Below are 27,989 nucleotides of genomic sequence, written 5' to 3' on the forward strand. Positions count from 1 at the left end.
CAACAAAAATGTGACAACATACTCAATCTCCAATGTAAGAATGAAGCTGCGAAAACAAAGTCGCCGCTTCGTGTGTTGGTGCCTCCAGATAGCTTTAAGTGACAAACGTTCGCACTTTCGAGTGCCGTCAACATAGCTGCTCATTGTTGCCGAGAGCAATTTTGGGAAGGGCCTATTAGCTTCTTTGAGTGTGCTGCTCATTGCACACTGGCGCAGTGCGGAGAAGTGGCAACCAAGAAGTAGACACTGTGAGTTTGCGTATCTCGTTTTACCACAGTGCAGCCCCATGCTAAGGGAAGCACAGTTCTCAAGAGCGCTATGGTGCACACGCACACATTGGGTACTGAAAAAAAAAAAAAAAAAAGTAAATAACCAAGGACGATATTTGCCGAATGCCATGGTGATATCTTTGCGTTGCAGTAGAATTTTCAAACAAACTGGCCATTATACGGGGTGATTCAAAGAGAGGCCAAGCTCTTTAAATTGACCGCAAAATTCGGTTTCTTAACCTATCGCGCTACGACTTTGTGCAGCGTTGCCGACAGATGGTGCATTTTTTTTGTAAAATTTGCAAAGAGCGAACTTACCTGAGGAAAATGTAAAGAAAAAAAAAAGGCTTAGCTCCTATGGAAACGCAGCGACGCCACCGGTCTTCAAACAACACGGCGCCGTTTCGCACGGAAGACGAGATGGCGCAACAAACGCCGCCAACGAATGAGCATACGGTGCTGAGAGCCGGCGTCTTTAGCAGACAATTTTTTCGACTCAAAAGCTGTGCGCGTTCTGCAGGCGGCAACAGTCACAAAAACAAAAACGGGCGCGGTAACAACAAGGAACTGCAGTTCCTTGTCTGTTAAAGGAGCTATGCAACGATTTTAACGTTGAAAGAATTGGCATCTTCTGCTTTTGATATTGTTCACCTTGTCACAAATGACGGAAAGCACACCTCCTTTCATTGAAATGTTGCGATTCCGCCACGTAATAGCGAGGGAAAACTTAGAATATTTCCCGACCTGCAGCCGCGAGCAGCGGCCATGAGAAACACGCGGCGTAATGTCAATGGGGAATCTTGTAGAGATAGCAAGTTGTGCGAATACCTGCTCAATAAAAGGTAACTTTTCTATACATCTTGTTGTTCCAACACATATATAAATGTGTCAAAAACCTGGTATCATCGACAAAACTTTTATTATACGGAGTTTTAGTGGCGTCATCTATCCTAGGTCCACAAAACCGTCGGCTCTCTCTGTACCGCGAACAGAAGCCGGAGGGGGGGGGCAGGGCCGGACGGGTATGGCTGGACCCGGATGAGACTTTCCTCCTTTCACCATATTGTTCGCGCGGCTACCGCCAGCACGTGGTCACGCAGTCGCGAGCGGATGAGTTCTCGCTGCTTACTGATGCTCTAAAGAGAGAACTTTTCCGGAACCCCGCGCCTACCCCCCAACGTCACTGCGCACGTGACCCGGAAGACGATGTACAAGTTGAGAGGCGTCAAAAACCTCCATCTTTTTCATTTTTTAAAATAAAAACTAGGGTATCCAGGCAAAATCTGTTTTCTTTAGTTTACTTCAGAAGTGTCGGGCATCAACTTTCACAATAATTTAAGCCAAGCCCTGAAATTGCTGCACAGCTCCTTTAAAGACGCCGGCTCTCGGCGTCGTATGCTCATTTGTTGGCGGCAGTTGGCGTCGCGACCGCTGGCGCCATCTCTTGTCTCCCGTACGAAAAGGTGCCGTGTTGTCTGAAGACCGGTGGCTTCGCTGAGTTTCCATTGGAGCTAAGCCTTTTTCTTTCTTTACTTTTTCCTCAGGTAAGTCCGCTCTTTGCAAATTTTACAAAAAAATGCACCATTTGTGCACAAAGTCGTAGCGCAATAGGTTAAGAAACCGAATTTTGCGGTCGATTTAAAGAGCCTGGCCTCTCCTTGAATCACCCTGTATCTAGGCTGCTATATCCTGATATGCATCATTCGCCATGACTTTGTTTTTTTTAATTTGAGGCTCAAGGAAGGATAGTTGGGCATATAGCGAGGGGAGTTTTAAATAGCCTTGTTTTTGTATAACTCACTCTCACGATAGGATTAATTTTTTTATTTTTTTGTCAAATTCCTAGTTTAATTATTGCCTCTATATAGGTTTTCAACTGTCTCAGGATGCAGTTAACAAAATTTAAATTAAAACTAAATAAACTTTACCAACGTACAAATGGAAGGTCGTGAGTTCTGCTGGACGTTTTTAAAAAGGCATATTTAGCTCCCACATGCTGTTTTTCCATTATGATATCACAAAACTGCATGGGAAGTGCCATTATCTGTACATTAAATGAAAAGCTTTGTCTTTAAATGAATAAAAGGTTGCAGTTTTATTGCAGCTTACTGAACTTCAACAGAAGGTTAAATCTTGTACTAAAAATTATGTATACAAATCAAATCAAATTTACTTTGACATCTATTTTTACAAAATTTCTTTACCAAATACACTTCTTAAAAAAAAATTTAAAAAAAAAAGCACGGTGCAATGTGATTTTTACAGGCGGACAGCCATCCACCATTTTAGAAATAACTTCTGTCACCTGGCAGAAAACGGTGTTCGAGGATTCCCAGGATGAAGCAATGCTCACATTCGAAAGGAGGGGGAAGACGCGTCTTAGAACAAACTTGGGGCTAAAAGATAAACCAAAATAGACACAAAAGGAACTTTTGGGAAGCCCAATGTAGGTCACTGTAGCTCAATGAAGCCAGCAGGATCTAGCTTCCTTGATTGAGGGAGTGCTGGCACTTGCCTGAACATTTGCTCACATGTTTTTATACCAGAACCTCCTGAACTGGCAATTTCTGAAAATGGTCATTTACACTGCAACATCGTCATCATGTGCACCGATGATTTGGAAAGCATGTATTACCTGGGACGTGAGCTCTGGAGTTTATAGAGTTCTGTGCAGCATTACTTCATAATATGAGAAATTGTGATTGCAAACACTTTTAATGATTTATTCGTCATCCATCTCTTCAAGAACAATGACATCTTTCTCGGCGTCATTTCCTACAAAGATGGGCCCAAATCGCCTGCAATATATGCCTTTTTTTCACTTGCCGCCTTGGCGATAATCCATGTTTTCTAGTCGAGAGAAAGAAAACTTCTCTTCTTACACGGCTGTGCCATGCTGTCACATTTGCTGATGCAAGTGATCTGTTTCTGTTGTAAACCGCGCCAAATTGTTGTTAGAAATACATGCCGACTGGCACCAACCGACAATCATGCGCTGTGAACATGCCATCTTGTACAGATTTGACTTGGCTTGGCTTGGCTTGAGCTCAAGCCTGATGAAAATCAGCCTTTGTGAAGAGTTTGGAGGCTTCAGCGTTTTCACGGAACATTCCGCTACATCGTCATCACCATGAAACAATGTTTATGTTTCTGATATTTCCAGCCTCTGAGCAGCAGTTTGCATGGCATCTATACTTTCTTGTTCATTTTGGCGAATTTGGAAGCCAACAGATGATGATTTTGTGTTTTTAATTCCTAAATTCAATGACTGTTTAGTTTTTGTTCATGAAAACTTTGTTGAACCAAAGTGGTATTAGAAAAGTTTGTTGTGGAGAGGCTTTTTATACACTATCTTCTATGGACAACAAACTGAGAATTAAAAATACTTTGTTGTATAAATTTCATTGAAGCGACATTCGCTTTAGCGGGATTCAATTGCATAAGTATAGTACGCCTGTGTCTATATTCTCTTTTACCGCAAGTTGTGCATTGATGTCTGTTCCCTGAGATGGTAGTAACTACCGTAGTGCAGAAGTTGAGAAAGAGTTATAAACAATACTACTGTCACGAAAATAGGTGGTCACTTTTTAATGCCATTTGTCGTGGATATTTCTTGATCATGGAATGGTATGTATGGGGAGCTCTGCAGAGTAGTGTTCCCTATACATACTTGGAAAACATGCTTCCCCAAAAACTAGTAAGCTTTAAAAAAAATTCAAAGTATTTTTTTCTGAAGCTTCAAAACATGCTAGAAAAAAGCTTGTTACTACTCTAGCTTTGTAGGCAATTATACTTTTTGTTGTTGCTTTTCCAAACCAAGTGAAAGCTTAGGAAAGTTCCTGGTTTGCCCAATCCCTTTTTTAGTCCGTCCTTTAGGCCCTAAAGTACATGTACTTGTAGCATCGTCGATCAACTTGCACCGGAATTGCCCTGAAACCAGGATGGTGCACAGCGCTCCTTGGTGGTGCAGCGCAAAGTCGGTGCAAGATCAAGTAGAAACTGCACCGCTCTGCGGCGAGCCCCGCCATGTGTCACCTCGCGTTTTGTTTCTTTTTTCTTGCATTTGTTTGTGCGTGATGCCCGTGTGCTGTCAATTCCTCCTGATTTTTTACTTCTGGATTTAGCTGGTCCCACACAAATCAGCATTGTGGACGTGATTGTTGATGGGGTCACGAAGTTTGCCCATTATTGTTGGTTCGAGAAATAGTACCACCAGATAATAGCTGTACCTCGGTGTCATCGCAATGCCTCGCAACGCTTTCCACGAAGTGCATAGCTTTCGGGCGCTCCTTGTTGCCTCAGAAATCGCCGATAATTGCGGGGTGGTAAGCTCGTTGTCCTCGCCATCAGAAGAGCTGAGGAATTCATTGAGTGCCACTGCGAGGGGTGTTCGTTTTCGCAAGGTCGCCATTTCGATAGACTGAGCGTCTGCTCTTCCCGCCATCTCCTTGATTCCCGCTTCTGGCCGCAATACCTGATGGGACTGCACCCCTGTGCACCGTTGATTTTCTTGGTGCCCGTTGTGGCAACGAAAAGTCGCACCAGGAGGGTGCGCTCTGTTGATTGAGGATGTGCAGTGCGCACCGGTGAACTTGATTGAAGATGAAGGGGCGCGCACCTCGGCGCCCCGGTGCGCACCGGTGCGGATGATCGAGGATGCTGTTAAGGGTTTATGAAACAATGCTGAAGCAATCATCTTCTATTTCATAGGCCACTCTGCCATAAGATGGAACTCATCAAGAAAATTGTGTGTGATCCTACCCAAGACCCAACCCCTGCAGAAGTGGCTGTGATGTTGGGCAATGACATGTCAGCGCAGGGATCTGTGCCCACGGCCATCTACAGTTTCCTGAGATCCCAGAGACCCCTGACAGACTTCGAGGTAAGCAGAGTTTATTGGTAAGAACTTAGGACCAGCCCTTGTTTAAAACTCCCGTTGCATTGGCAGCTGACCAACTTTGCAGATGGAGGTTTATTTGCAAACTCTAAAAACCAGTCGAAACGACGCATTTTATTTTTATCTATTAGCACTTACTGTGTAACTAAATCAAACAGTTTTTTGTTGATGTTCATTTAGGTACGAAGACAACAGCTTGGCCTAATGCAATACAGTGAACAATTGAGGGTTCCATTAAATACCGATAAACTTTTAAAGTTATTCATACTTAAGGTGCTCATTCAAGCAGGAAGGTTCTATACATAGAAGCAGTGCGGTGGAAAATGTAAGACATTGAAAGTTCTGAAAACAGTAGGGGTGTGCGAATATTCGCAATTTTCGAATAACGAATCGAATTTTACCTTATTCGATTCGTTAATCGAATCGAATACTAATTTTCAAAAGTTTCGAATATTTTTCGAATAATTTCCGAATAGTCGTTATGGTGTCGCGCAGCGAGATTCTATTTCAGGCGTCCCACAACGCGCCGGCGCGCCTGCCATGCGTGCGGTAAGATGGCAATACATACCCTCTTCTCCTAGGCAATGATCATCATCATCGGCAGCATCAGTTTCTTTCTATTCATACGCTGCTGTTGCTTCCACTTTCGCACGAGGCTGATCGTGCACGCTTTCGGAAAGCGTGTCGTGGAGACGTTCAGGACTTTTTGCAACGGTGCCGTCGCTCAGTATGAGCGAAGTAGAAGTGGATAAAGTGGGAAGTTCTTCGATCGCTCCTGCGCTGCATCGTCGAAGTGCCTTGTGTGTGGCGCCATCCTGAAAACGCCAACAAACACGACAACGCCCATGTTGAATCACCTGAAGCGTCATCCGGGGGCTCGCAAGGAGTATGAAAGTGCAGCTGCTGCGGCGGAGCAACGTAATGTTCCAAAGTCCAAGAATTCAAGTACGATGCCGGCTTTCAAGCCCAGACTGAGTAATCAAAGCGTTCGCGCCCGGGCGCTAACAAAGAAAATTGGCTGCTTCATCGCAACTGGCCTACACAGCTACAGAGTCGTAGAGGAACCAGCTTTGCTAGAGCTGATGAAATGTGCAGTGCCTGAGTACGACGTCCCTTCTCGAACGACGTTTTCAAGGACTGTCGTGCCGGAAATGTACGATGCTGCCAGGTATGCTCTCCACACTTTGCTGCACAGCGTCCTAAGGAAGGACGTAGGCTGTATCGCCATCACCACTTAACGGCTGGACGTCACGAGCCGGCGACAGTTTTGTGTCAGTGACGTGCCACGACCTGAGTGAGGACTTTGTGCCTTACAGTTTTGTGCTTGCGTGCCGCTGCATGCGTGAACGCCACACTGCGGAGAATCTGCGTTCTCTGATCGAGGACGTCTTTGAGAAGTGGGGCATACCTCTGACGCTTTTTTGCTTTGTGGTCACTGATAACGCTCGGAACTTCGTTTCTGCGATTGCCCGAACGCCGTGGGTGCAGATTGCATGTTTTGCACATACCTTGCAGCTTTGCGTTCAAGATGCCAAGAAAGAAACCAAGGGTTTCGCAGATATGTGTACCAAAGCGCGAGCCATAGTGGGGCACTACAAACGCAGCAGCAGTGCAAGGGCAAGACTGCAAGATATACAAAAGAGGATGGGCATAGTTCCTCTTGAGCTGGTACAAGATGTACCCACAAGATGGAATAGTGAGTACGCCATGCTGGCGCGTCTGCTGAGGCTCAAGGCCGCTATTGCGTTAGACCTGGCAGAGACCGATACCGTTGAGAACTTGACCACGGACGAATGGCGTCTTGTAACGGCCTTGGTGTCAGTGCTGCAACCAATTGAAGAAGCCACAACAACTGCTTGTGCCGAGTCTTTCCCAACACTTTCCATGGTTGTTCCACTTGTTCACTGTGTGAAGATGTTGCTTTCCGAGGGCGCAAGTGGAACTCAAGACAAGGCGTTTTATCTTCTGAGATCAGTGAAAACAAGGTTCCTGGATGTAAGCACACAGGCACCTCATGCCCTTGCCACTTTCCTTGATCCTCGATTTAAAGACATCTGCTACAACAAGGAAGAAAAAGAGAATGTAGAGTCCCTACTAAGTACAATGCTTCAGGATGTATCAGACTCAACACAGCTCACGTCCGAAGAAAGTTGCGCCGAACAGCAATCTCAAGCCAGTGAGCAGCCTTCAGTGTGGAAGATATTGAACAGCTTGGCATCGTCGAAGAAGAATGATGCACCAAGTTGTCTAATGCAAGAGGTCTACGACTACCTACAGTCTCCAGTTTTGCCACGTACCGACAGCCCATTCCACTGGTGGCAAACTGTAGGCAAAGAAAAGTACAAGACCCTCGCATGTGCGGCGCAACAATACTTAACAATTTCCGCAACCCAGGTTGCAAGCGAGAGACTGTTCTCAACGTGCTCGAACACTGTGACAAGCCGACGAGAGTCTCTTGCTGCAGAACACGTGGAAAAGCTTGTTTTTTTGCATGGGAACTATAAGTATCTCAAGCTGACGTAACAAGCGTTCTCATTTCTTGGTCTGCGAAAATAAGATGTTACCTCACTTACCCATAGCTAGTGAAAATAACTTTGATAAGTTGTAAGATTGCTCTTTTTTTTTTTTAGTTCCACGTGAACTGTGATTTTATGTTCAGCACCAGCGTGAACTTTGATATTATGTTTAGCATTCTAACAATTTAGTAGTTTTTTTCTCTAATTATATATCGTTAACTCTAGTCATTATCGTCTAGTCGCTTTGTTACAATGATTTTAAGAAACATTTTGGAACAATAAACTAATTTTGTAATCTGTACTTTCCTTTAGTAGCAGTCTACTTATTATTTGAAAATTATTCGATTCGTATTCGATTCGGTGCCACAATTATTCGATTCGTATTCGATTCAGTTTAAAAAATCACTATTCGCACACCCCTAGAAAACAGAGGTACAGTAGAACCTCGATAATTCAATCTCGGTTTATTCGGATTCTCGGATAATTCACAAAATTTCCACAGTGCCATGGCTTCTCATGAAAATATGACCGGATAATCTGAGTGCTTCCCACGTGCCTACCGGGTTAATTCGTGGGGCTGTGGTACAGACCGTTACTGAACCGCGTGTAAGCGATTTCGCGAGCGACGGCCACATCGGCGAGAGTCAGCAACAAGCGACGGAGATTTCTCACTGTCACCCGTCGCATTGCTCATCGCCTTGGTCGATTGGTCACGTCGCTTTCATGTGGTTTGTCTCGTCGCGCGATTGACCGAGCAACAGTGAAGCGGGTCGCCGTTCATTGTCTCGTCGCTCGCCAAATCACTTACATGCGACCGGCCGTGGAGCAGGGAGATACCGCCAATGCTAGTGCCAGTATTGTGTCTGGGATTGGCGATAAGAGAGAGGAGCTTTGCTCCCGCATTAAGGACAGTGACGGTGAGTTGGTTGGCATACTTTCACAGACTACTTAAACATGGAAGAGAATGAGTAAACCTGCTCCGCAGACCTTGAAAGCGAAATCACTGAGTGTGACGGCAGAGATTGATGAAAATGATGAGCCGCCTCGGGCCCCCGCTCTAGGGGAAGTTATACAGTCGCTGAATGTTGTCCGCAGCTTTGGGGGATGTAACGGCGGTGATTCTGAGATGTCGCGCCTAGTTAGCCTTCTTGAAAATATGACGGTCGGCGCCGCTAATTACAGAACGCGGCAGTCCCATATCGCTGACTACTTTGGTTGATGTTCTGTCGTTTCGACTACTCGTTTTGAATAAAATGTTCCCTTCAAGGTTCAAGGCTTCACATACAATTTTTAGTCGGTTTCTTTCATTTTTAGATAATTCGCAAATCCGCTTAATTCGCAAATTTTTAATAGTCCAACCGACACCAAATTAACAAGGTTCTACTGTACTTTGTCTTCAGGTCGCTCTGTTTGTGGATGGTGCACATTCCACGCTCGTGTTTAAAAAAACTCGTGTACAGTGCAGTCTAATTATGATATTGAGAAAACCTGAGAATCTTGTTATAACAACCGATCATCATGGTTTTTGGACTGACCTTTAAAAGGGCCCAAAATAGTATTGCCATGCTTCTGGATGGAGGAAGTCGCTCAGCAATATTGTCACGGGTGGTGACCAAAAACAATAAATAAACAGAAAGAAATAAACGTTTAATGTGGCAAACTTGTGCCAAAAATAAAAGGGGTACAAAGAATAATAACAGAGCGTCGCGGGCGTCGAATTCGGCGAAACCACAGGATCGAGCGCTGGGGCGAGACTGACTCGACAAGGTCGCGGTCGGCCTGTTATCTAGAGTGCGTCGCTATCTCGAAGATTCGGCGAAAGCGGTTCGAGCGTCGCGTGATCGGGCGAGAATGAACACGCACTTTCTAGAAAACAAATGCAGGGATAAATGATAGAAGTTACGTGCGGTACATGAATAAACGGGAACTTTCTGGAGGACCGTGACTGAGCGTTGCTTTCTCAGCCTTGCGCGCGGCATTACTCCCCCCTTTAAAAGTGCATCGCCCCGATGCAGTGTAAAACAAATCAAAATAAAAAAAAGAACGATAAACTAAAGAGTCTTTTGGAGCACAAAAGGTCCACAGTCCTATCGAGCGTAGTACGGCTTCAGGCGCACGACGTGGACGACCTCAGGTCGTGGTGGGCGGCGTGACGATGTTCGTGTTCCGTCGGGCATCACCTCGTAGTTCAGCTCGCCGAGGCGACGAAGTACCTTGTATGGTCCAAAGTACCGTTTCAGCAGTTTCTCACTGAGGCCGCGGCGACGGATGGGCGTCCAAACCCACACCCTGTCTCCGGGCTGGAAGTGGACGTCCCTGCGACGAAGGTTGTAGCGGCCCGCGTCGACGCGTTGCTGGTCTTGAATCAGGAGTCGGGCGAGCTGGCGGACTTCTTCGGCCCGTTGAGCAACCACCTGGGCGTCGTCGCTCTCAATGTCAGCTGGCTCATGGGGTAGCATCGCGTCCAGCATGGTCGTTACTTTGCGCCCATGCACCAGTTGAAAGGGTGTCACTCTGGTGGTCTCTTGTACGGCCGTGTTGTAGGGAAATGTGACGTACGGCAACAACTCGTCCCATGTCTTGTGCTCCACGTCGACGTACATGGAGATCATGTCGGCGATGGTTTTGTTGAGTCTTTCCGTCAGCCCGTTGGTCTGCGGGTGGTACGCCGTGGTGCGACGATGGCTGGTGTGGCTGAGACGAAGGACTTCTTGCGTCAGCTGGGCCATGAATGATGACCCACGGTCTGAGATCAGGACTTCGGGAGCGCCGTGCCGGAGGACAATGGACTCGATGAAAAACTTGGCGACTTCAACCGCCGTTCCTGATGGAAGGGCTTTTGTCTCGGCGTACCGCGTGAGATAATCGGTTGCGACGATTATCCATCGGTTTCCTTGCGTCGACGGCGGGAAAGGTCCGAGTAAGTCCATACCGATTTGCTGGAATGGGGCAGATGGCGGCGCAATTGGCTGAAGAAGTCCTGCCGGTCTCGTCGGTGGTTTCTTCCGTCGTTGACACTCGTGGCAAGATCGGGTGTAGTGGTGTACTGTCTTCGCAAGCTTGGGCCAGTAGTACTTTTCGCGTATCCTCGCAAGAGTCCTGCTGTAACCAAGGTGTCCCGCCGTCGGGTCATCGTGGCAGGCTTGAAAAATTTCTTCTCGAAGACTGCAAGGGATCACCAACAGCCACGCCGTGTTGTTGTCGTTGAAGTTCTCCTTGTACAGTACGCCTTGTCGGATGGAGAAGGTTGGCAGTGTTCGTACAAAACCGCGGGGAACGGCGCTTCCTTGTCCCTCTAGGTGCTCGATGAGTGCTCGCAGCTCAGGGTCGTCTCGTTGGAGTGCTGCCATGTCGCTGACATCCAGAGCGCCGAGGAAATACTCATCGTCGTCCTCTTTGGTGCAGGCAGGACCGGCCTCGACTGGGGCCCTTGACAGGCAGTCAGCATCATTGTGCTTCTGGCCGGACTTGTACACTACGGTCATGTCGAACTCCTGCAGTCGTAGGCTCCACCGAGCGAGGCGACCGGAGGGGTCCTTCAGATTCGCTAGCCAGCAGAGTGAGTGGTGGTCTGTGACCACGCGAAAAGAAATTCCATACAAATATGGGCGAAACTTTGTTATTGCCCATACGACAGCGAGGCACTCCTTTTCGGTCGTTGAGTAGTTCCTCTCCGCGCTAGACAGCGTCCGACTTGCGTATGCGATAACTCGCTCGGCTCCGTCCTGCACTTGGACTAGTACCGCACCCAGTCCGGTGTTACTGGCGTCGGTGTGGATCTCGGTTTCAGCAAACTGGTCGAAATGGCCAAGAATCGGGGGCGTCTGGAGTCTTCGTTTGAGCTCGTCGAATGACCTCTGGTGTTCTTCTGTCCACTCGAGCTTTACGGCGTCCTTCGTGAGGTGTGTCAGCGGTGCGGATAGCTTGGCGAAGTCTCGAACAAAGCGCCTGTAGTAGGCACAGAGTCCAAGAAATCTTCTCACGGCCTTCTTGTCAGACGGCGGCGTAAATGCAGCTACGGTGCGGGTCTTCTCGGGGTCAGGTAGAACACCCTTGTTGTTCACGACGTGGCCAAGGAACTTTAGTTCCCCATAGGCGAACCGACACTTCGTTGGCTTGAGTGACAGGCCGGTGGTCTTGATGGCTTGAAGCACGGCTCGAAGTCGTCTGAGGTGTTCGTCGAAATCTCGTGAGAATACCACGACATCGTCCAGGTAGACGAGACAGCTCTGCCATTTCAGACCTGCGAGCACGGTGTCCATGACGCGCTGGAAGGCTGGTGCTGTACAAAGTCCGAACGGCATCACTTTGAATTCGTATAGTCCGTCGGGAGTGACGAAGGCAGTTTTCTCCCGGTCACGTTCGTCGACTTCAATCTGCCAATAACCACTCTTCAGGTCCATCGACGAAAAATATCGGGAGTGGCGCAGTCGGTCTAACGTATCGTCGATGCGGGGGAGCGGATAGACGTCCTTCTTTGTCACAGCGTTCAGTCGACGATAGTCCACGCAGAACCGCAGGGTTCCGTCCTTCTTTACAAGGACGACTGGGGACGCCCATGGGCTCCTTGAGGGTTGAATGATGTCGTCGTCGAGCATCTCGTGGACTTGATCTTGAATCACTTTCCTTTCCTTTAAGGAGACTCGATACGGCGACTGGTGGACAGGAAGTGCGTCGTCGTCGGTAACAATGCGATGTTTCGCCATTGGTGTTTGGCGAATCTTCGATGTCGTGGCAAAACAGTCACTGTATTCGGCAAGGAGATCAACCTGTTGCCGGCGCTTCGTAGCTGGGAGTTCGGGGTCGATGTCGAGCGGCGGCGGCGTCGTGCTCTTCTGCTGTGGCGACGAGGTTTCCTCGGAGATTGCGGTGACCACGGCTGGCGCCTGAAGCTCCTCGATGTGGCCCACGGTGGTACCCTTCGTTAGGTGCTGCGGCTCTTCTCGAAAGTTCGTCACAAGAACAGTTGTACGTCTTTCTTGGAGATCCGTCACGCCTCTTGCGACACCAATTCCTTTTTCGAGGAGCAGTTGGACGCTGCCTTCCAGAAGAGCTTCACCGTGCATGGCTGCGTCGGTTATAACGGTGACGAAAACACTCGACCGCGGCGGTAGTTTCACATGGTCGGCGATAACTCGGATCGCGGTGGACGTCGTGTTGATCTCCTCTGGCGGCACGACGGGCTTTCGAAGCGTCAACTGGTTTGCAGCCAGGTCGATGACGGCGCCATACTCGCAGAGAAAGTCCATTCCGAGGATAACGTCCCTCGAACAGTCTTGCAGAACGACGAACTTCACAGGGCACGTTTCACCGTGGATCTCGACGCGAGCAGTGCATCTCCCGACCGGCGTGATGAGATGTCCTCCGGCGGTTCGTATTTGGGGTCCATCCTACGGCGTCATGACTTTTCGCAGGCGGCGAGAGAGCCTCCCACTCAAGACTGAGTAGTCTGCTCCGGTGTCCACGAGTGCCGATGAGTCGAGGCCGTCGATAACAACGTTTAAGTTGTTGGACACCGAGGCAGGAGCGTCGTTGTGATGCGTAGCGTCGGGAGAGTGGGAGCGCTCCGTCGTTCGTGGAGGCTCTTTACGTCGGTCGTCTTCGGCAACTCCACCTCCAGGGGTTGCCGTGCCTAGTTTCCCCGGTGTGGAGCGAGGGGCGACAGGCTTTCACGTCGGGGTCGGTGCATCGGCGAGGCTGGACGTCGTGGCGAGGGCGATCGGAACTCTCGGCGGGACGCAGGCTCGGGAGACTGAGGTCGTCGCAGGTACTCGTCGATCTCCCGAGGGCGTTCACCATACCGGGGGCGCGGGTCGTTTGGGTGGAACCCGCGTAGACCGAGTCGACAGTATGGACATTGGCGGTAGGTGTGGTCGGCTTCCCCGCAGTGAAAGCACAGAGGGCGTCGGTCGAGCGTTCGCCACACGTCGGTCTTCCGGGGTGCACGGGGCTCCTGGCTGGCGTACTGGAGCTGGTCGTCGCGGCGTCGGTCGTGCTGCGGCGCAGGAGACTGACGTCGGGGCGGCGCGACATAGGCTCGAGGAGGAGGCGGTGGCCGTCGGGCCACTGCGGCGTAAGTTAGCGCGGGTTCTTCGGGGACTGCTGCGCTGATGGGGGCCTCTGGTTGAATGGCTCTCTGCACCTCTTCCCGCACGACCTCAGCGATGGAGAGCGAAGCTGGTCGGTCAGCGGCGGGTAGCAGCTTTCGCAGCTCCTCCCGGACGACGTCGCGAATGATCTCGCGAATGCCTGGGATGCTGGAGCCAAGGTCGCAAGCGGACGGCGGAACCGCGATGACGCCGGGTAGCCTCTGGTAGTGGCTGGCTCGGGCTTGCAGAGCACGCTCGATGTTCGTCGCTTCGGTTACAAATCCTTGAATGGTCGTCGGTGGGTTGCGTACGAGCCCACCGAAAATGTCGTCCTTCACGCCGCACATCAGGATACGCAGCTTCTTTTCCTCGCTGGCCTGAGGGTCGGCGCGGTAGCTCAGGCACAGGACGTCTTCCACGAAACTGGTGACGCTCTCATTGGGGCCCTGGGTCCTGGATTGCAGCAAATCTTCGGCCCTCTCTCTTCGGTGTTGATTGGCGAACGTGCGCGTCAGCTCGTTCTTGCAAAGCTCCCACGAAGTCAAGGAAGCTTCGTGGTTTTCGAACCAGCGCCTTGCAGTTCCTTCAAGCGAGAAATAAAGGTTCTGCAGGTGCTGTTCGCCACTTCACCCGTTGTGGCGAGCCACGCGCTCGTACTGGTCGATCGAGTCTTCGACGTCCTCGTAGGTCTCGCCGAGGAAGGGAGTAGGCGTCCGCGGAGCGACGGGCAGGACGACGACGGGCGGGGTGGTCATCTTAGGGATGTTCTTCTTCGGGTTCTGCAGCAAGGGTCCGGATCCCGGGCGTTGGACTTTGGTACGGCGGCTCGCTCGGCCGTCGGCGTCCTCTGTGAAGGGTAGCCTTCCGGGGCTGAGCACCTCACTTGGCCGGGATGTCTTCGGAGGGGTACGCTTTATGGGCATAGAATGCGATACCCCGCACCTCCACCAAAATGTCACGGGTGGTGACCAAAAACAATAAATAAACAGAAAGAAATAAACGTTTAATGTGGCGAACTTGTGCCAAAAATAAAAGGGGTACAAAGAATAATAACAGAGCGTCGCGGGCGTCGAATTCGGCGAAACCACAGGATCGAGCGCTGGGGCGAGACTGACTCGACAAGGTCGCGGTCGGCCTGTTATCTAGAGTGCGTCGCTATCTCGAAGATTCGGCGAAAGCGGTTCGAGCGTCGCGTGATCGGGGCGAGAATGAACACGCATTTTCTAGAAAACAAATGCAGGGATAAATGATAGAAGTTACGTGCGGTACATGAATAAACGGGAACTTCTGGAGGACCGTGACTGAGCGTTGCTTTCTCAGCCTTGCGCGCGGCAATATACTACAAATGTACAGTATAGACCACTTACAATAACCGCTTATAGTGCAGGACCGGGTATAACGCGGCTTTTTTAAACCACCGGTTTGCCTCCCATAGAACTCCATGTAATTACATACCGCTTAAAATGCAGGCGCGCGAAGGGAAATACCGGTTATAGTGCGGTTTCTTGAACAGCGCGCCGACCGCGCCGACCGACCGGCGCAGCGAGCACGCTTCCCTGTGCGACACTAGATAACGGCGCTAGCCGCAAGCAGTACTCGCGGGGGCAAGGATAACAAGGAGGTTGCTCGAAGAAGCGGGGAGAAGGGAAGAGAGAGGCTTCAGTTGCCATAGCGACGCACGCACGTGTCGTTCACGGCGCAAGGCGTTGGAGCAAGCCCAACCAGCCCAACTTTCTCCCACTGAGTTGGAAACAACCGCTACGACAGACCAATCGCAGGTCGAGGAGAAGTGTTCGCGCGCGTTGCATGCCGGTCGCGGGCCGGCTTTTTCTATCCGCAAACATGACATCGGTGGTGATCGTCGACGTAGACAACGTGGTGGAAGCTCATCGTTCCGCATAAAAGCGCTATCCTTGACTGTGAATTTTCGTGGTGTGTCGCTATGATAACCCAGCACGTACAAGAAGGGAAGATCCACCTACTCGTGCGGCGACGTCGTGGCGGCACTCTCAAGACAGCAGAAACGCCCGTGTCGTCGTGTTTGTTTACTTTGACTACAGTGGTGCTCTAAGCATTTGTGTTTTCGAACATCGCCCGGATTTCTTATTTGGAGCATTTCATGCGTGTGCTCAAGTTGAAGGTATTACTAATGCGTACCGTATGAAGGATGCGAATTTTCACGCGTTTTCATCACCGGAGAAAAGTGATTAGGGTTAGCAATCCTGAACGCTCGCAATGTCCGTCCGCAACCCGCGACGCCGTTAAGAGGCTGCGCCAGGCAAAAGTCACTCATTTCTTTCAAAATGTGTGACACACTTGAGAGAGAAGTGTACTAGTCTGGTGAAATAAAGACTTTCCTCAAACTAAGCTTTATTTTTCATCTAATATAAAATAAATTGTTTTACAAAGGTAAGTTGTCTCATGGCATGTATTTTGGCCTGAAAAATTGACGTTTTGGTTATAGCGCGGTACCGCTTATAGTGTGGATTTTCACTACTCCCACGACATACGTTATATGCGGTTTACACTATTGCATTTTACAAAATCAGCTTTAAACAGGGCATTAAAAGTAAGGAATTCATGCTTCTTATGTGAAAACTAGGTGCAGCAGTCGAGATGGGTGCGGCTGCGGCGCCACTACGGGTGGCAAAGATGGTGCGCAGGAAGCACTAATAAATTTGAATGAGGCTCCAGGCTTCTTTTAAACCTTCACGGGAATCTTTCAGTATGCTTTATCTCCAGCGAGACTACTGATTTTTTTTTATTTTACCGCATACATTTTGTTGCTACTATGTGAGAACTGATGCTGACTATGTTGATGGTGGTCAGCTTTAGGCTGCGTATGTTGTGACCGTGGGCGTCCGAGTGCGACCACATGGTCGCCAGGCAGAAGGAACACAACCACCCCGTGTGACAGCTCGTCAAAAAGTGCCTTTAATCGTAAATCAGCAACCGGAAGAAGCTTCGCTTCCGGTAAGCCCGCAGCACGACACATGTGGTGCCATCTATTGCCAGATGTCCTCACTACATCTCCCCTTCCAGCTCGAGGGAGCTTTACCTCGTGCTTTCACAAGTTCAGTCTTTGAGGAGGCTTGACTTGCCGCCCCGAACGTGTGACGCGTATACCCGGTGGGGGAGACTGCCGTGTAGAACTGGGCACCACCGCTGAATCGCCTGTTGGTCTTTCGGCAACAGGAACTGGCCCGTCTGAAGTTGCAGGCTGGGTACAAACTAAGTCGCTTGGCTGGCTGGGAGTACTGGGCGTAAACGGCACCAAGTGGCGACGGTTGCGCTGGACAACACCCCTTGGCGTCTCGACCACGTAGGAGCGCGGCCGCTTGGCCGGGCTCAACACCCTAGCAGCACATGGTATATCTTGTACCCACACCTCTTCCCCTGCTTCCAGAGGGCGCAGTGACTGGGCGGCGTGACGCCTGTTGAAGTCCTTGCGTTGATGACTCTTCACGCTCTGGTCCCTGCTCTTGACAAGCTTTGGCGACGGCCACTTCGGCATCAGCGATGCAGGTAACCCTGGCAGCCTGGTCCGGAGACGACGACCCATGAGCAGCTCCGAAGGGCTGTAGCCGGTCACTCCGGGTGTGTCCCGGTACACCAGTAACGCCATGTGCGGATCCTCTGCCTTCACGAAGAGCTCCTTCAGTGTTCGAACCATGCGCTCTGCCTCGCCATTCGCTTGCGGGTACCTCGGACTGCTCGTGCGGTGGGCGAACCCATACAAGGCTGCAAAAGAGGCAAATTCCGTTGACGAAAACTGCGGACCGTTATCAGAGACCACAGTCTCCGGAATCCCAAAGCGGGCAAAGGAACTCTTCATAGCCGCGATGACGGAGCTTGATGTTGTGGTCGCAAGACTGACCACCTCGGGGAAACGGGAATAGTAGTCAACCATGACCACGTAGTTGCGTCCTTGCAGCTCAAAGAGGTCAACCCCGATACGTTGCCAGGGGCGATCGGGTGTAGGAGTCCCGAGAAGCGGCTCGCAGCGCTGAATTCTTGTTTGGGCACAACGCTCACACGTCCCCACCAGTTGCTCCAGCTCGCTGTTCAAGGTTGGCCACCACACTGAGTCGCGAGCCCTTGCCTTGCATCTTCCCACGCCTTGGTGGCCCTCGTGGAGTAATGTTAGCATCTCCTTCTGAAGAGTCTGAGGAACCACGATGCGACAGTCCTTCAGCAACAGGCCCTCGAAGGCTGTGATGTTGCCTCGCTCCTTCCAGAAAGCCCTAAGATGAACTGGAACGTTGGACACCTTCTTGGGCCACCCATCCTTGCAGAATCTAAGTAGGCCGGCACAGACTCCATCCTCTGCTTGGTGCTGGCGAAGGCGATCGAGGCGAGTGGATGCAAGACTTTCGATGTCCTTGAGCAGTGACCCAACGAAGAGCTCGACGGTGTCTACTTTGGTGTCGGCAGCCTGTACAGGAGCTCGGGAAAGGGTGTCTGCTGTCGCCAGGAGCTTCCCCGGTACATAGAGAACATTGTACTGGTAGGCCATAAGCCGCATCCTCAGGCGCTGAATGCGAGGAGGCATAGTGTCCAGTTCCGCAGATCCCAACAGAGTGACGAGGGGTCGATGATCTGTTTCGACATCAAACCTGATGCCACGGACGAACTGGTCGAACCTTTCAACGGCCCATGTGACGGCCAGAGCCTCTTTCTCCGTCTGGCTATACCGGGTTTCTGTCGGTGTAAGAGATCGCGAAGCGTAGGCAACGGCACGACGCTCTCCCGATGGTTGGTCCTGTAGCAGAACGGCTCCCAGTCCATACGAACTTGCATCAGCCGACACTGTGGTATGGTACGAAGGGTCGTACTTGGCCATGCAGACCTTGGAGCTCAACATGCCCTTAAGACGATCAAAGGCAGACTGCTGACTGGGCCCCCAAACACCAGGCACTGTTCTTTTGGAGAAGAGCACGAATCGGCGTAGTCACGTCGGACAGGTGAGGAAGAAAACGGCCTATGTGATTAGCCATGCCGAGAAGTCTCCTGACACCACTGACGTCCGCTGGGGCCTCCAAGTTGACCAGAGCCTGGACCTTGTCTGGATCGGGGCTGATACCGTCTGCACTGACTGTGACTCCCAAGAACCTAACAGTGGACGCTGAAAAGACGCACTTGGCTCTGTTCAGTTTCACTCCGGCACTGCTGAGGCGACCCAATACTGTTGCAAGACGCCGGTCATGTTCCTCTTGGGTGCGTCCGAAAACCAAAATGTCGTCGATCATGTGGACGACTCCGTCGAGACCCTCCAGGATCCTCCCCATTTGACGTTGGAAATACTCCGGAGCGGAGCAAATTCCAAAAGGAAGGCGACAGAAGCAGTATCTGCCGAACGGGGTAATGAAGGTCGTGAGGAGCTGGCTTTCGGCAGATAGCTTGATCTGGTGAAAACTGGCTGTAGCGTCGAGCTTGGAAAAGATCCGTGCAGGACCCAGACGTCCCAGGATGTGCTCCACCGATGGGAGGACGTGACGCTCCCGCTGGACCACCTGGTTAAGGCGTGTGAGATCGACACAGATCCGGTAACCTCCAGAAGACTTGGGGACGACAACGATACCAGAACACCAGTCCGTCGGATCGTCGACTTTGCGGATCACACCGTCAGCTTCTAGCTTATCCAGTTCTTCGCGGACAATGTTATGAAGGGGAATCGGAATGCGGCGAGGAACGCTGAGGGAGAACGGCTGTGCTCCTGGCTGGAGTCGAATCACATACTCGTCCTTCAGCTCACCCAACCCTTCAAAGATGTCGCTGTGAAGAGGGCTCTGCTGGTTGAGACTGGAGAGGGCGTCAACGAACTTCACCACACCCAGCTTCTGGATGGCAGGAAACCCCAAAAGAGGCGGGTCTTGCGACGGCAGGACGTAAACCCGCTCCACTACCGACTTGCCTTTCCAAGTCAATGTGGCTTGGAAGGTACCGAGAACTGTCAATGGGTGATTGCCCGGTCCAGTGAGCTGCCCTTCAGGCTCTTGGAGACTGCGAGGTGCTCCGGGAAAAGTGCTTGGCACCACCGTGACTTCGGCTCCGGAGTCCACTTTGAAGTCGACGTCGTACCCGTTGACGGCGACCTTGACAAACTTCGCTCGGCCCGCGGTCGAAACGGCATGTAGATGAACAGTGCTCAAACTTCGTTTCCGCTTCTCGCAGACATCTTCGAAGTGACCCAGGCGTCGACAGTAGTGACACTTGGCTTGTCTAGCCGGGCACTCGTTACGGGGGTGCGCTTGACGGCCGCAGAATCTGCAGTTCTTGCTGCCTTCTCTCGGCGACGACGCCGAGTCTCGCTTGGGAGACGTCTTGGGGACCGGTTTCCTTCCTTTCTTCACACGTGCTTCATCCAGCTTGAGCTGCTCCGGTGCGACGGCAGCTGTCTCGTCCCGAAAAACGGTCGCCCGCGCCTTGACGGCGTCTTCGTGGATACGTGCTTGTAGCCGGGCCTCGGCCATGGTGAGGGTCGGACAGCGGCAGAGCTTGTCAGAGAGTCTCGAGTCGAGAAGTCCTACGACGAAGCGGTCTCTAACGAGCCTGTCCTCGACCTCTGTGGACGGATAGTTGCACTTGCGGACGAGTGCTCGAAGGGCCGTGTAAAAACTGTCGACGGTTTCCCCTCGTTCCTGGACCCGCCTGTGAAAAAGCACGCTCTCGTACACTTCGTTCGGTGGATGTACGAAGTGCGCCTTGAACTTGTCTGTTACCGCAGCGAAGGACCGCCATTCCTCTGCGGTGAGGCCTAACGTCTCAAGAACACGCCGCGCCTCTTCGGATCCCATAGTGTACAGTAACGTCCGCACCTGAACTTCGTCCGACGCTTGGTAGAGGCCTGACGCAAAGCTGAAGTCTTCGAATTGTAGAAACCATTGCGGCCACTTGTCGGGGTTTGCGAAGTCGAATTTGGGCGGTGGAACCAAGCTCGGGAGTGAGACGACGGGGGCGGTGGCGGCGGCAGCTTCCGTTGTTCTCTCCTGCGACATGACGAGGAACGCAGCGACGGTGACGAGAAGACGGAAAGCGTAGCAGCGTGCGACGCAGAGACGACGAGAGGCAGGGCTAGCTGTGAGCATAGCAGCAGCGAGGACTTCAGACCGGGAGGCCGGCCACTTCTGACACCATGTTGTGACCGTGGGCGTCCGAGTGCGACCACATGGTCGCCAGGCAGAAGGAACACAACCACCCCGTGTGACAGCTCGTCAAAAAGTGCCTTTAATCGTAAATCAGCAACCGGAAGAAGCTTCGCTTCCGGTAAGCCCGCAGCACGACACATGTGGTGCCATCTATTGCCAGATGTCCTCACTACAGCGTACAGCAATTACTCACAATTGCTACGGATGCACATACCGTAAAATACCGGGCAGGCGCCCACTCACGATTTAGAGATAATCTCGAAAAAATAGGGAATGGGCGCTTGTCCGGTCATCAATTTTACATATCAATATACTGTGCATATTTTCTCAGGTCTTACAAATTTGGGTATGGGCGCTTAATGTAGAATAGGTGGATGCGCGGTATTCTATGATCGGTGAATTTGATGTGCATCCATAAAAATTAGTCTGCGACAAGTTTTACATTATTCCCTCCGTTTTTTTTTTTTTTGGTAGTGACTATTTTAACGTCCACTTTCAAAATAATTGCCACTTCATGAAGACGTGGAAATATTTTCAAAATCATTTTGATGTCCCCCAACAAAATATTTGTTTTTCCTTATTTTGACGTTTCAAACTTGGAACTTGCTCCGGAGTTCGGACTGGAAAGTGATCAAAAGTGGCGGTCAAGCAAATATCATTTTGCTTGTAAGTGATGTTGCAGTTCAATACGCATGTTCTGAAAACAAATGTCGTGCAGTCGACTGCAGCTATCAGGCCGCACGTAACGTTTGCTTGGTTGTGCCCAACATTACAGACTGCGGCATTGTTGCTTTTCATGATTTATTTCACATGTTTTATATAGACAAAGGAGGTGAATCTTGTGTAATAAAATTTGAAGTTTATTGGAAAATGCGTGTATCTCGTACAACCGCGTCAGAACTTTTGTTCCTTTGCACCGGTCAGGAAACATCAAGGAGGCAATGTTTACATTCACAAACTTATTTAACTTCAGAAACCATAAAGAAAATCTAAACTAAACAATTAACTCTCAAAATGCGGTTGAAAACAGGGTGGGAGCCGGATGCAAAGCGAGACTTTTCAACCATACAGACGCACTCGCACGATACGGAGGCACAAAAAGCTTGCCAAATTTCTCAGCGTTACGTAGTGTACGCACTTACATTTGTTACCTGCAGGCAAGATATAGGGATACCTTAGGGATATTAGCTTGCCTTTGTCGCGACGACGGAAGCGTTGCGATCTGCGAAAGCAGACACTGACATCGACACCTGTCCTAACCTAAACGCGGAGCCTGTCGTTGGCACAGTGTTTAGCGTCTTGTCGACGCTGCGTTCGGCCCGCGCCGTCAAGAGTAAGGTGGACGCATGGAACGAGTCTCTGCGAATAAAATCTTTATTCATTGAAAAGAGAAGCAAGCCGTTTACTCGAGACTTGTTCGTCTTCCTATCTTCTTTGTCGGCACGATCCGCCGCGGCCTGGTGGCCGAACTCGGACGCTCTGTTGGCTGCATCTTCGAGGTCGGGATTCGACGACTGGTACTCAAACTGGGTCCTGCCCAGATACGTGTGTAACGAGAGCGATGGCGAGGCGTACGCGACCGAGATGCAATTTTTGAAGGATCGCAGGACGACCATCGAGGGGGAGATTGTCGAGCCCATACGCGGAATCGGGTCGCCGTTCGAGGAAAATGTGTTGCGAGCTCGGATTGGGCGGACCAAAAAGTAGGGAGTTTTAGAATAACGTACGCAATTTTAGCGCACGCTAGCGCTAAATTTAGCGCTTGTATTAGCGCACGCGACGCAAGAGAGTTTTAGAATAGCGTTTCTCCGCCGCGACGCAAAAGCCCAAGCATCTCGCGCTTGCGACGCCACCAAGATACAGTAAAAAATTTTATTTCACACACGAAATGCTCTAACTTTAGAAAAAAAAAAAACGAGTTTTTTGGTCCACAGTAGCATTTTAATTTGTTTAAACATGAGAACGCGACGCGAGCGGTTGAGCGGTCGTGTCCGCTTGCGTCGCCTCGGCAACAGAGGTCTCGTGTACTGACCTTCGCACATCGTTCCTTCGCCGTGAAATGTTTGTGCGTCGCAAGCATCAAGTTGTTGGTGATCGCTGCCAAACCGAGTACAATGTCGTCCCGTATTGAAAATTGCAGTCGCGAGGATACCGCCGACGTCACACTCACGACGCCGCCATAGCAGCCGCCGACATAATCCTGAAGCCGCCATTTTTTTTAACTGTGCTCGTCTTGGCTTTAGCCAACTTCTCATCACGAATCGTCCTAGGAGAAGCGCAAAGACTCTTTGCGTACGCACGCTATTTCCGAGAAATAGCGCACGCTAAAATTGCGCACGCAAAGCGCAAAACGTGGTTTGCGTTCGGAGCATGCGCAGTGGCGACGACGCTATTCTTTGCGTACGCAAAGCTTTAGCGTGCGCTATTCTAAAACTCCCTAGTATCTTTTCCTCACGGACCTATTGGGCCGATGCACCTCTACGGACGACCTCGACGTGCAACAGAGTACGCGCGACTTTACCGAGATGGCCCGATTCGTAGCGACAATGGTGCGAGAAACCAAGGAGGTGGCTCATGCGATAGAGTCGCACCTGACGCCTTAAGGCCCGTTCACACACCTGCGTTCGGAGCGACCACTATGCTTACGAACGAATGCAACCGCTGCGACCTCAACGACAACTGTGCGCGACGTGTACATATTCGCAACCGCATGCAACCACACGAATCAACATCCAACGAGAAGCGAACTTCAGCTCTTGCTCCTAGCCAATAGTAAGCAACCCAGCTACGCTTACAAACATGGCGGACGATTTCGTGCCCGACGCGGGGTCCTCACCGGAGCAGCGAGCAGCCCGAGGTTTCGGCTACGGCGTACAGTCACGAAGATCTGCTGTGCGCCGGCCTCCAATAGCTTTGTAAATGCTGGTTCAGACATCTGAAACGAACCCGTTATCCGCGACTGCGTCCGTTGTGACCGGAACGACCGCTCTGCGCCGCGCATACACTCCTGCTACCACTGCAACAAGCGCAGCGGGTCGGCAGCACAGCGACCGCCTCTCCGTTGCCGTCAACTGTTTCAGCGGTGCCTCTAAAAAAAAAGGGGGACGCGCTGCTACTCACTTGCGTAACAGTAAATAGACAGTCTTCTATGACCTCAAGCTTTATTACTCTTTTTTTCAGGATACGCTTGCAGAGTAGTGCATTAAAACAGAAAAAGAAGCAGTACGCCGTCTTGCACGATCGCGACTTTAATACACGACTTTTCCAACAGCACAAATCTAGCCACCACGCCTTTTCTACGATTATAAAAGACTATGTAATCTTAGCAACGATATAGCAACGTAGAAATATAATTTGACAGACATTGCGAGCGTTCAGGATTGCTAACACTAATCACTTTTTTCGGGTGACGAAAACGCGTAAAAATTCGCATCCTTTATACGGTACGCACCGGTAATACCTTGAACTTGAGCACACGCATGGAATGCACCAAAGAAGAAATCCGGGTGATGTTCGAGGACACAAATGCTAAGAAAGCACCACTGTAGTCAAAGTAAACAAACACGACGACACGGGCGTTTCTGCTGTCTTGAGAGTGCCGCCACGAGATCGCCGCACGAGTAGTTGGATCTTCCCTTCTAGTACGTGCTGGGTTATCATAGCGACACACGACGAAACTTCACAGTCAAGGATAGCGCTTTTACGGGGAACGATGAGCGCCCACCATGCCGTCCATGTCGACGATCACCACCAACGCCATGTTTGCAAATAGAAGGAGCCTGGCACGACCGGCATGCAACGCGCGCGACCGAGCTCTCCTCGACCTGTGATTGGTCTCTCGCTCCCGTCGTTCCCGAACGTAACGAAAAAGTTCAGCCCGGCTCAACTCCTTGCGTTGCGAACGAACACGAACGAAACGACCGTTTGGGGCTTCGTTGCTATGGCAACTTGTCGTTCCAACCGGTTGCATTCGTTCGTAAGCGTAGTGGTCGCTCCGAACGCAACTGTGTGAACGGGCCTTTACGCGGAGAGCGTGAGGAGAACCGGTCCGCTGGCCACGGCGTACGCCGACCCAAATGACGAGACGAGGGGGGTGTTGGAAGCGATAGCTTCTCCCGACGTGCTCGCGACTATGGACGCGGACGCGCTCCGGCAGACGGGCGACTATGTAAAGGCTCTCTTTGAGAAGGAAGCCAGGATGCGAGTCTTTAGAAACGTGCGGGACGCCTTGTACGTGCGCGATTGGAAACCAGTCGCCCTGCAATACGGTGCCCAGAAACAAACTCTAGATTTTTCGGCTCTACGAGAGAAGGACCTGGTCGAATGGATCGACGTCTATCTAAAGAAACACGCGTCTTTGCAGAGTGGTGATAGGATCGAGTTTCTAGACTCTTTATTCGAGACGCTATGGATCGACCTATCTAGACTCGAAGGGATAGTGAAGGCGAACGAGCGCGTGATAGGGGTGGCCAAGTCCAACCGAGAAATTGCCGACGCGGTGGACGAGTTAAAGAAGAACGGCTTGACAAAATTTGACGAGGACTTAAAAGAGTATGATCGCCTGCGCAACCGGGCGCAAAACAACACGCTCGTTTCCTTCAAAGACGCACAACAGTTGTTGGATCGGTTGAGGGAGGTCGGACGAGTCTTGCGTTTTCTAAAGAGCGAACGACAGAGGATATGCGTTCGACTTCCATCTCGCGTTATCGACTACATTTTACGACACCCGAACTTTGAATCGGGCGGAATCCAGTCGGGAGTCGCCGACGCTCGCGAATATAAAGTGTTTCTGGCCTTTTACGATGCTTGTGTCAAAAATTCCCTCGCGTCTCTGGTTCAAAGCCTAGACTTGAACACCACTAGGGAGTTGAACGAGGCCGTGGCGTCTTACGAACGAGTCGCAAAGCACTACCGTATCTATGACGCACAGTACGAGACGCACGTGGAGTCTAGGCGAGAGATTCTGGCCATAGTGCCCCAAACTAGCGCGCGAGTCAGATCCCTCGAAGCGGACCAAGAGTTTGTGCGAGCCTCCAAGGACGTCCTAGGCAGAGTGGCGTCCGACGAGTTGGCCGAGTTTGGAGCGACACTCGCTAGAATCGCCGACAGGATACGCGAAGGGGCCGCTCTCTTTGAAAAGCATCGGGCCGTGTTGTCTGCGCCGTTTGCGGTCGGGAGAGATTTTCCCACCCACCTGACCAACTACTACTACCAACGCGACTGTATGGTATTCGCCAAGACGTTGAACGCGGCTAGCGCACAGGCCGGCCTCTACGACGAATTCGAGGCAATGCGCGACAGCAGAACGGTGTCGAAGGAGTCTCTGGCCGAAGTGTACGTGCCTCATGCCGAGACCCTGGTGTGTTCGTTGGCGGCTTACGAGGCACACGTTCGTAAGGTATTTACGGACGATGCCATCGATCACATGCGCAGAGCCAAAGAGCGAATATCGCCCGTGCCTCTGGACGCGACTATCGACAACGAGAACCTCAGGGCCGGAATCGTGCGTACCGGTGCGTTAAGTAAATCGCAGTTGTCAGAACTAGAGGACAAGATCAGAGAAAACTTGAATAGGACGCGGACTGTGATCGAAGAAGTGGGCCGCCTGACTACGTCCGGAGAGCACTGGGGTTTTCTGACGGGAGTTGGTAGCGACTACACGGAAGACCGCCACAGGGTATTTGGATACGACGCGGCGTTGGAGACGACGCGCGGAACGCGGTCGTCCAAAGAGTGGCTGTCTACTCTGGCCACGGAAAGAGGTTACAACACGGCCGAGATAGTCCAACTCCTCAAAACAGTGTCGTCGGTGAAGAACTTGTACAACGAGATACTTGGCGTGTTTCCTCCAGAATTGTGTAGTCTGTATTATCGTGTCGTCAAGCAAGTGGTGCTCTCGGACGCCGATTACAGAGGCAGGGTTCTACACTCGGCCGAGGCCCTGGCAAAAATTCGAGCCAAACTGGGCGAGTCGTGCGACCCGAGTGCCTTTGTCAAAACATTCGCAAATGTCAGAGACGCGGTCGAGAGTATGAGGTTTCTTCTCGCGCACGTCGCTTGCGTTCGCACGATTGAAAAGACACAGACGGCTTTAAACGTGTTCTTTGGGCGCTTCCCCCCGCCGCCACTTCAGAGAGACGTGGAGATGCTTCGCAAGTACGCTCTGCTGGCGGCGGGCAACCACGAGCTGGCTGCCCTGGTGTGCGAAGTAATGGAAAAGACCCTGAAGGACGCTCGGTCCAACATTCCGCTCTTGAATTACGTGGACGATCACCCCGACCTGGACGAGTACTTTCTCGTCAGGGTCGTGGAAGCGGCCAAGACATTCGCGAAGCGGTCCACCGTCTGTGAGTGTTTTTTTCGGCGGATGCGCGAGTATTATTCGAAAGAAGAGTACGACACCATGACGACCTCTCATTCTCGGGTCTTCAATTACCGAAACGATTGGATTGACGTTAAACTCATGGCCACCGTGCTGGCCGAGGGCGTGGTTTGCAAGCTGAATCCGACCGTGATCGAATTTATAAACGAGTTGCGGAAGGACGAGCGTAGGTTGTTAGGGCTGTTCGAGCGATACCGTGAGGCGGTGTCCACGTTTGAAAAGTACAGGCTGGATTGGGCCGGCCTGATCAAGAGAGTCAGGCGGATGCCTCGCGAACGGATCCCGGGAACAGACTGGAGCGAGCGCGTCCATCCGAGCCTCGCGGTCAAACTCGCACACAGAGACGCGACGGTGAAACTGTTTGAGCTCGTGTGCGACGCCGAAACGGAAGACGCAATGAGCTCCGTATTTAGAGAAACTTCTTCTTCAAAAGACGATTTGGATTACGGGTCGGTGTTTCACGACATGGATCTGTGGACCACCGTGGTCGAAAAGACTACCGCAATAGCCGAGCGGCTCTTGGACAAGCACGCGGACGTGTTTGGTTTTTTGGAGAGGCGCGAAGGCAGAGTATCGGCCGGGAACGAGGCCTCCGACGTTGTGCTGCGTGCGATTGCGCGCGCCGCAAACACCTGGGTGGGCAAGCACTTGTGGCGAGAACTGGTGGCAGCCGAGCTCCTGAAGAAGC

At 51.3% G+C, this 27,989-nt stretch overlaps 1 protein-coding gene across 1 annotated transcript in view; it reads left to right on the forward strand.

The window, feature by feature from the left end:
* Window positions 1-27,989, forward strand: part of LOC8052727 (ADP-ribose glycohydrolase ARH3) — a 60,751-nt gene that overhangs the window by 16,540 nt on the left and 16,222 nt on the right. The window contains exon 5 of the mRNA XM_029969170.4: window positions 4,980-5,151. Coding sequence (XP_029825030.2) covers window positions 4,980-5,151 — 172 coding nt within the window. The remainder of the gene's footprint in view (window positions 1-4,979; window positions 5,152-27,989) is intronic.

This window comes from Ixodes scapularis, unplaced genomic scaffold (assembly GCF_016920785.2).
Source record: "Ixodes scapularis isolate PalLabHiFi unplaced genomic scaffold, ASM1692078v2 PGA_scaffold9__187_contigs__length_104089568, whole genome shotgun sequence".
NCBI lineage: Eukaryota > Metazoa > Arthropoda > Arachnida > Ixodida > Ixodidae > Ixodes > Ixodes scapularis.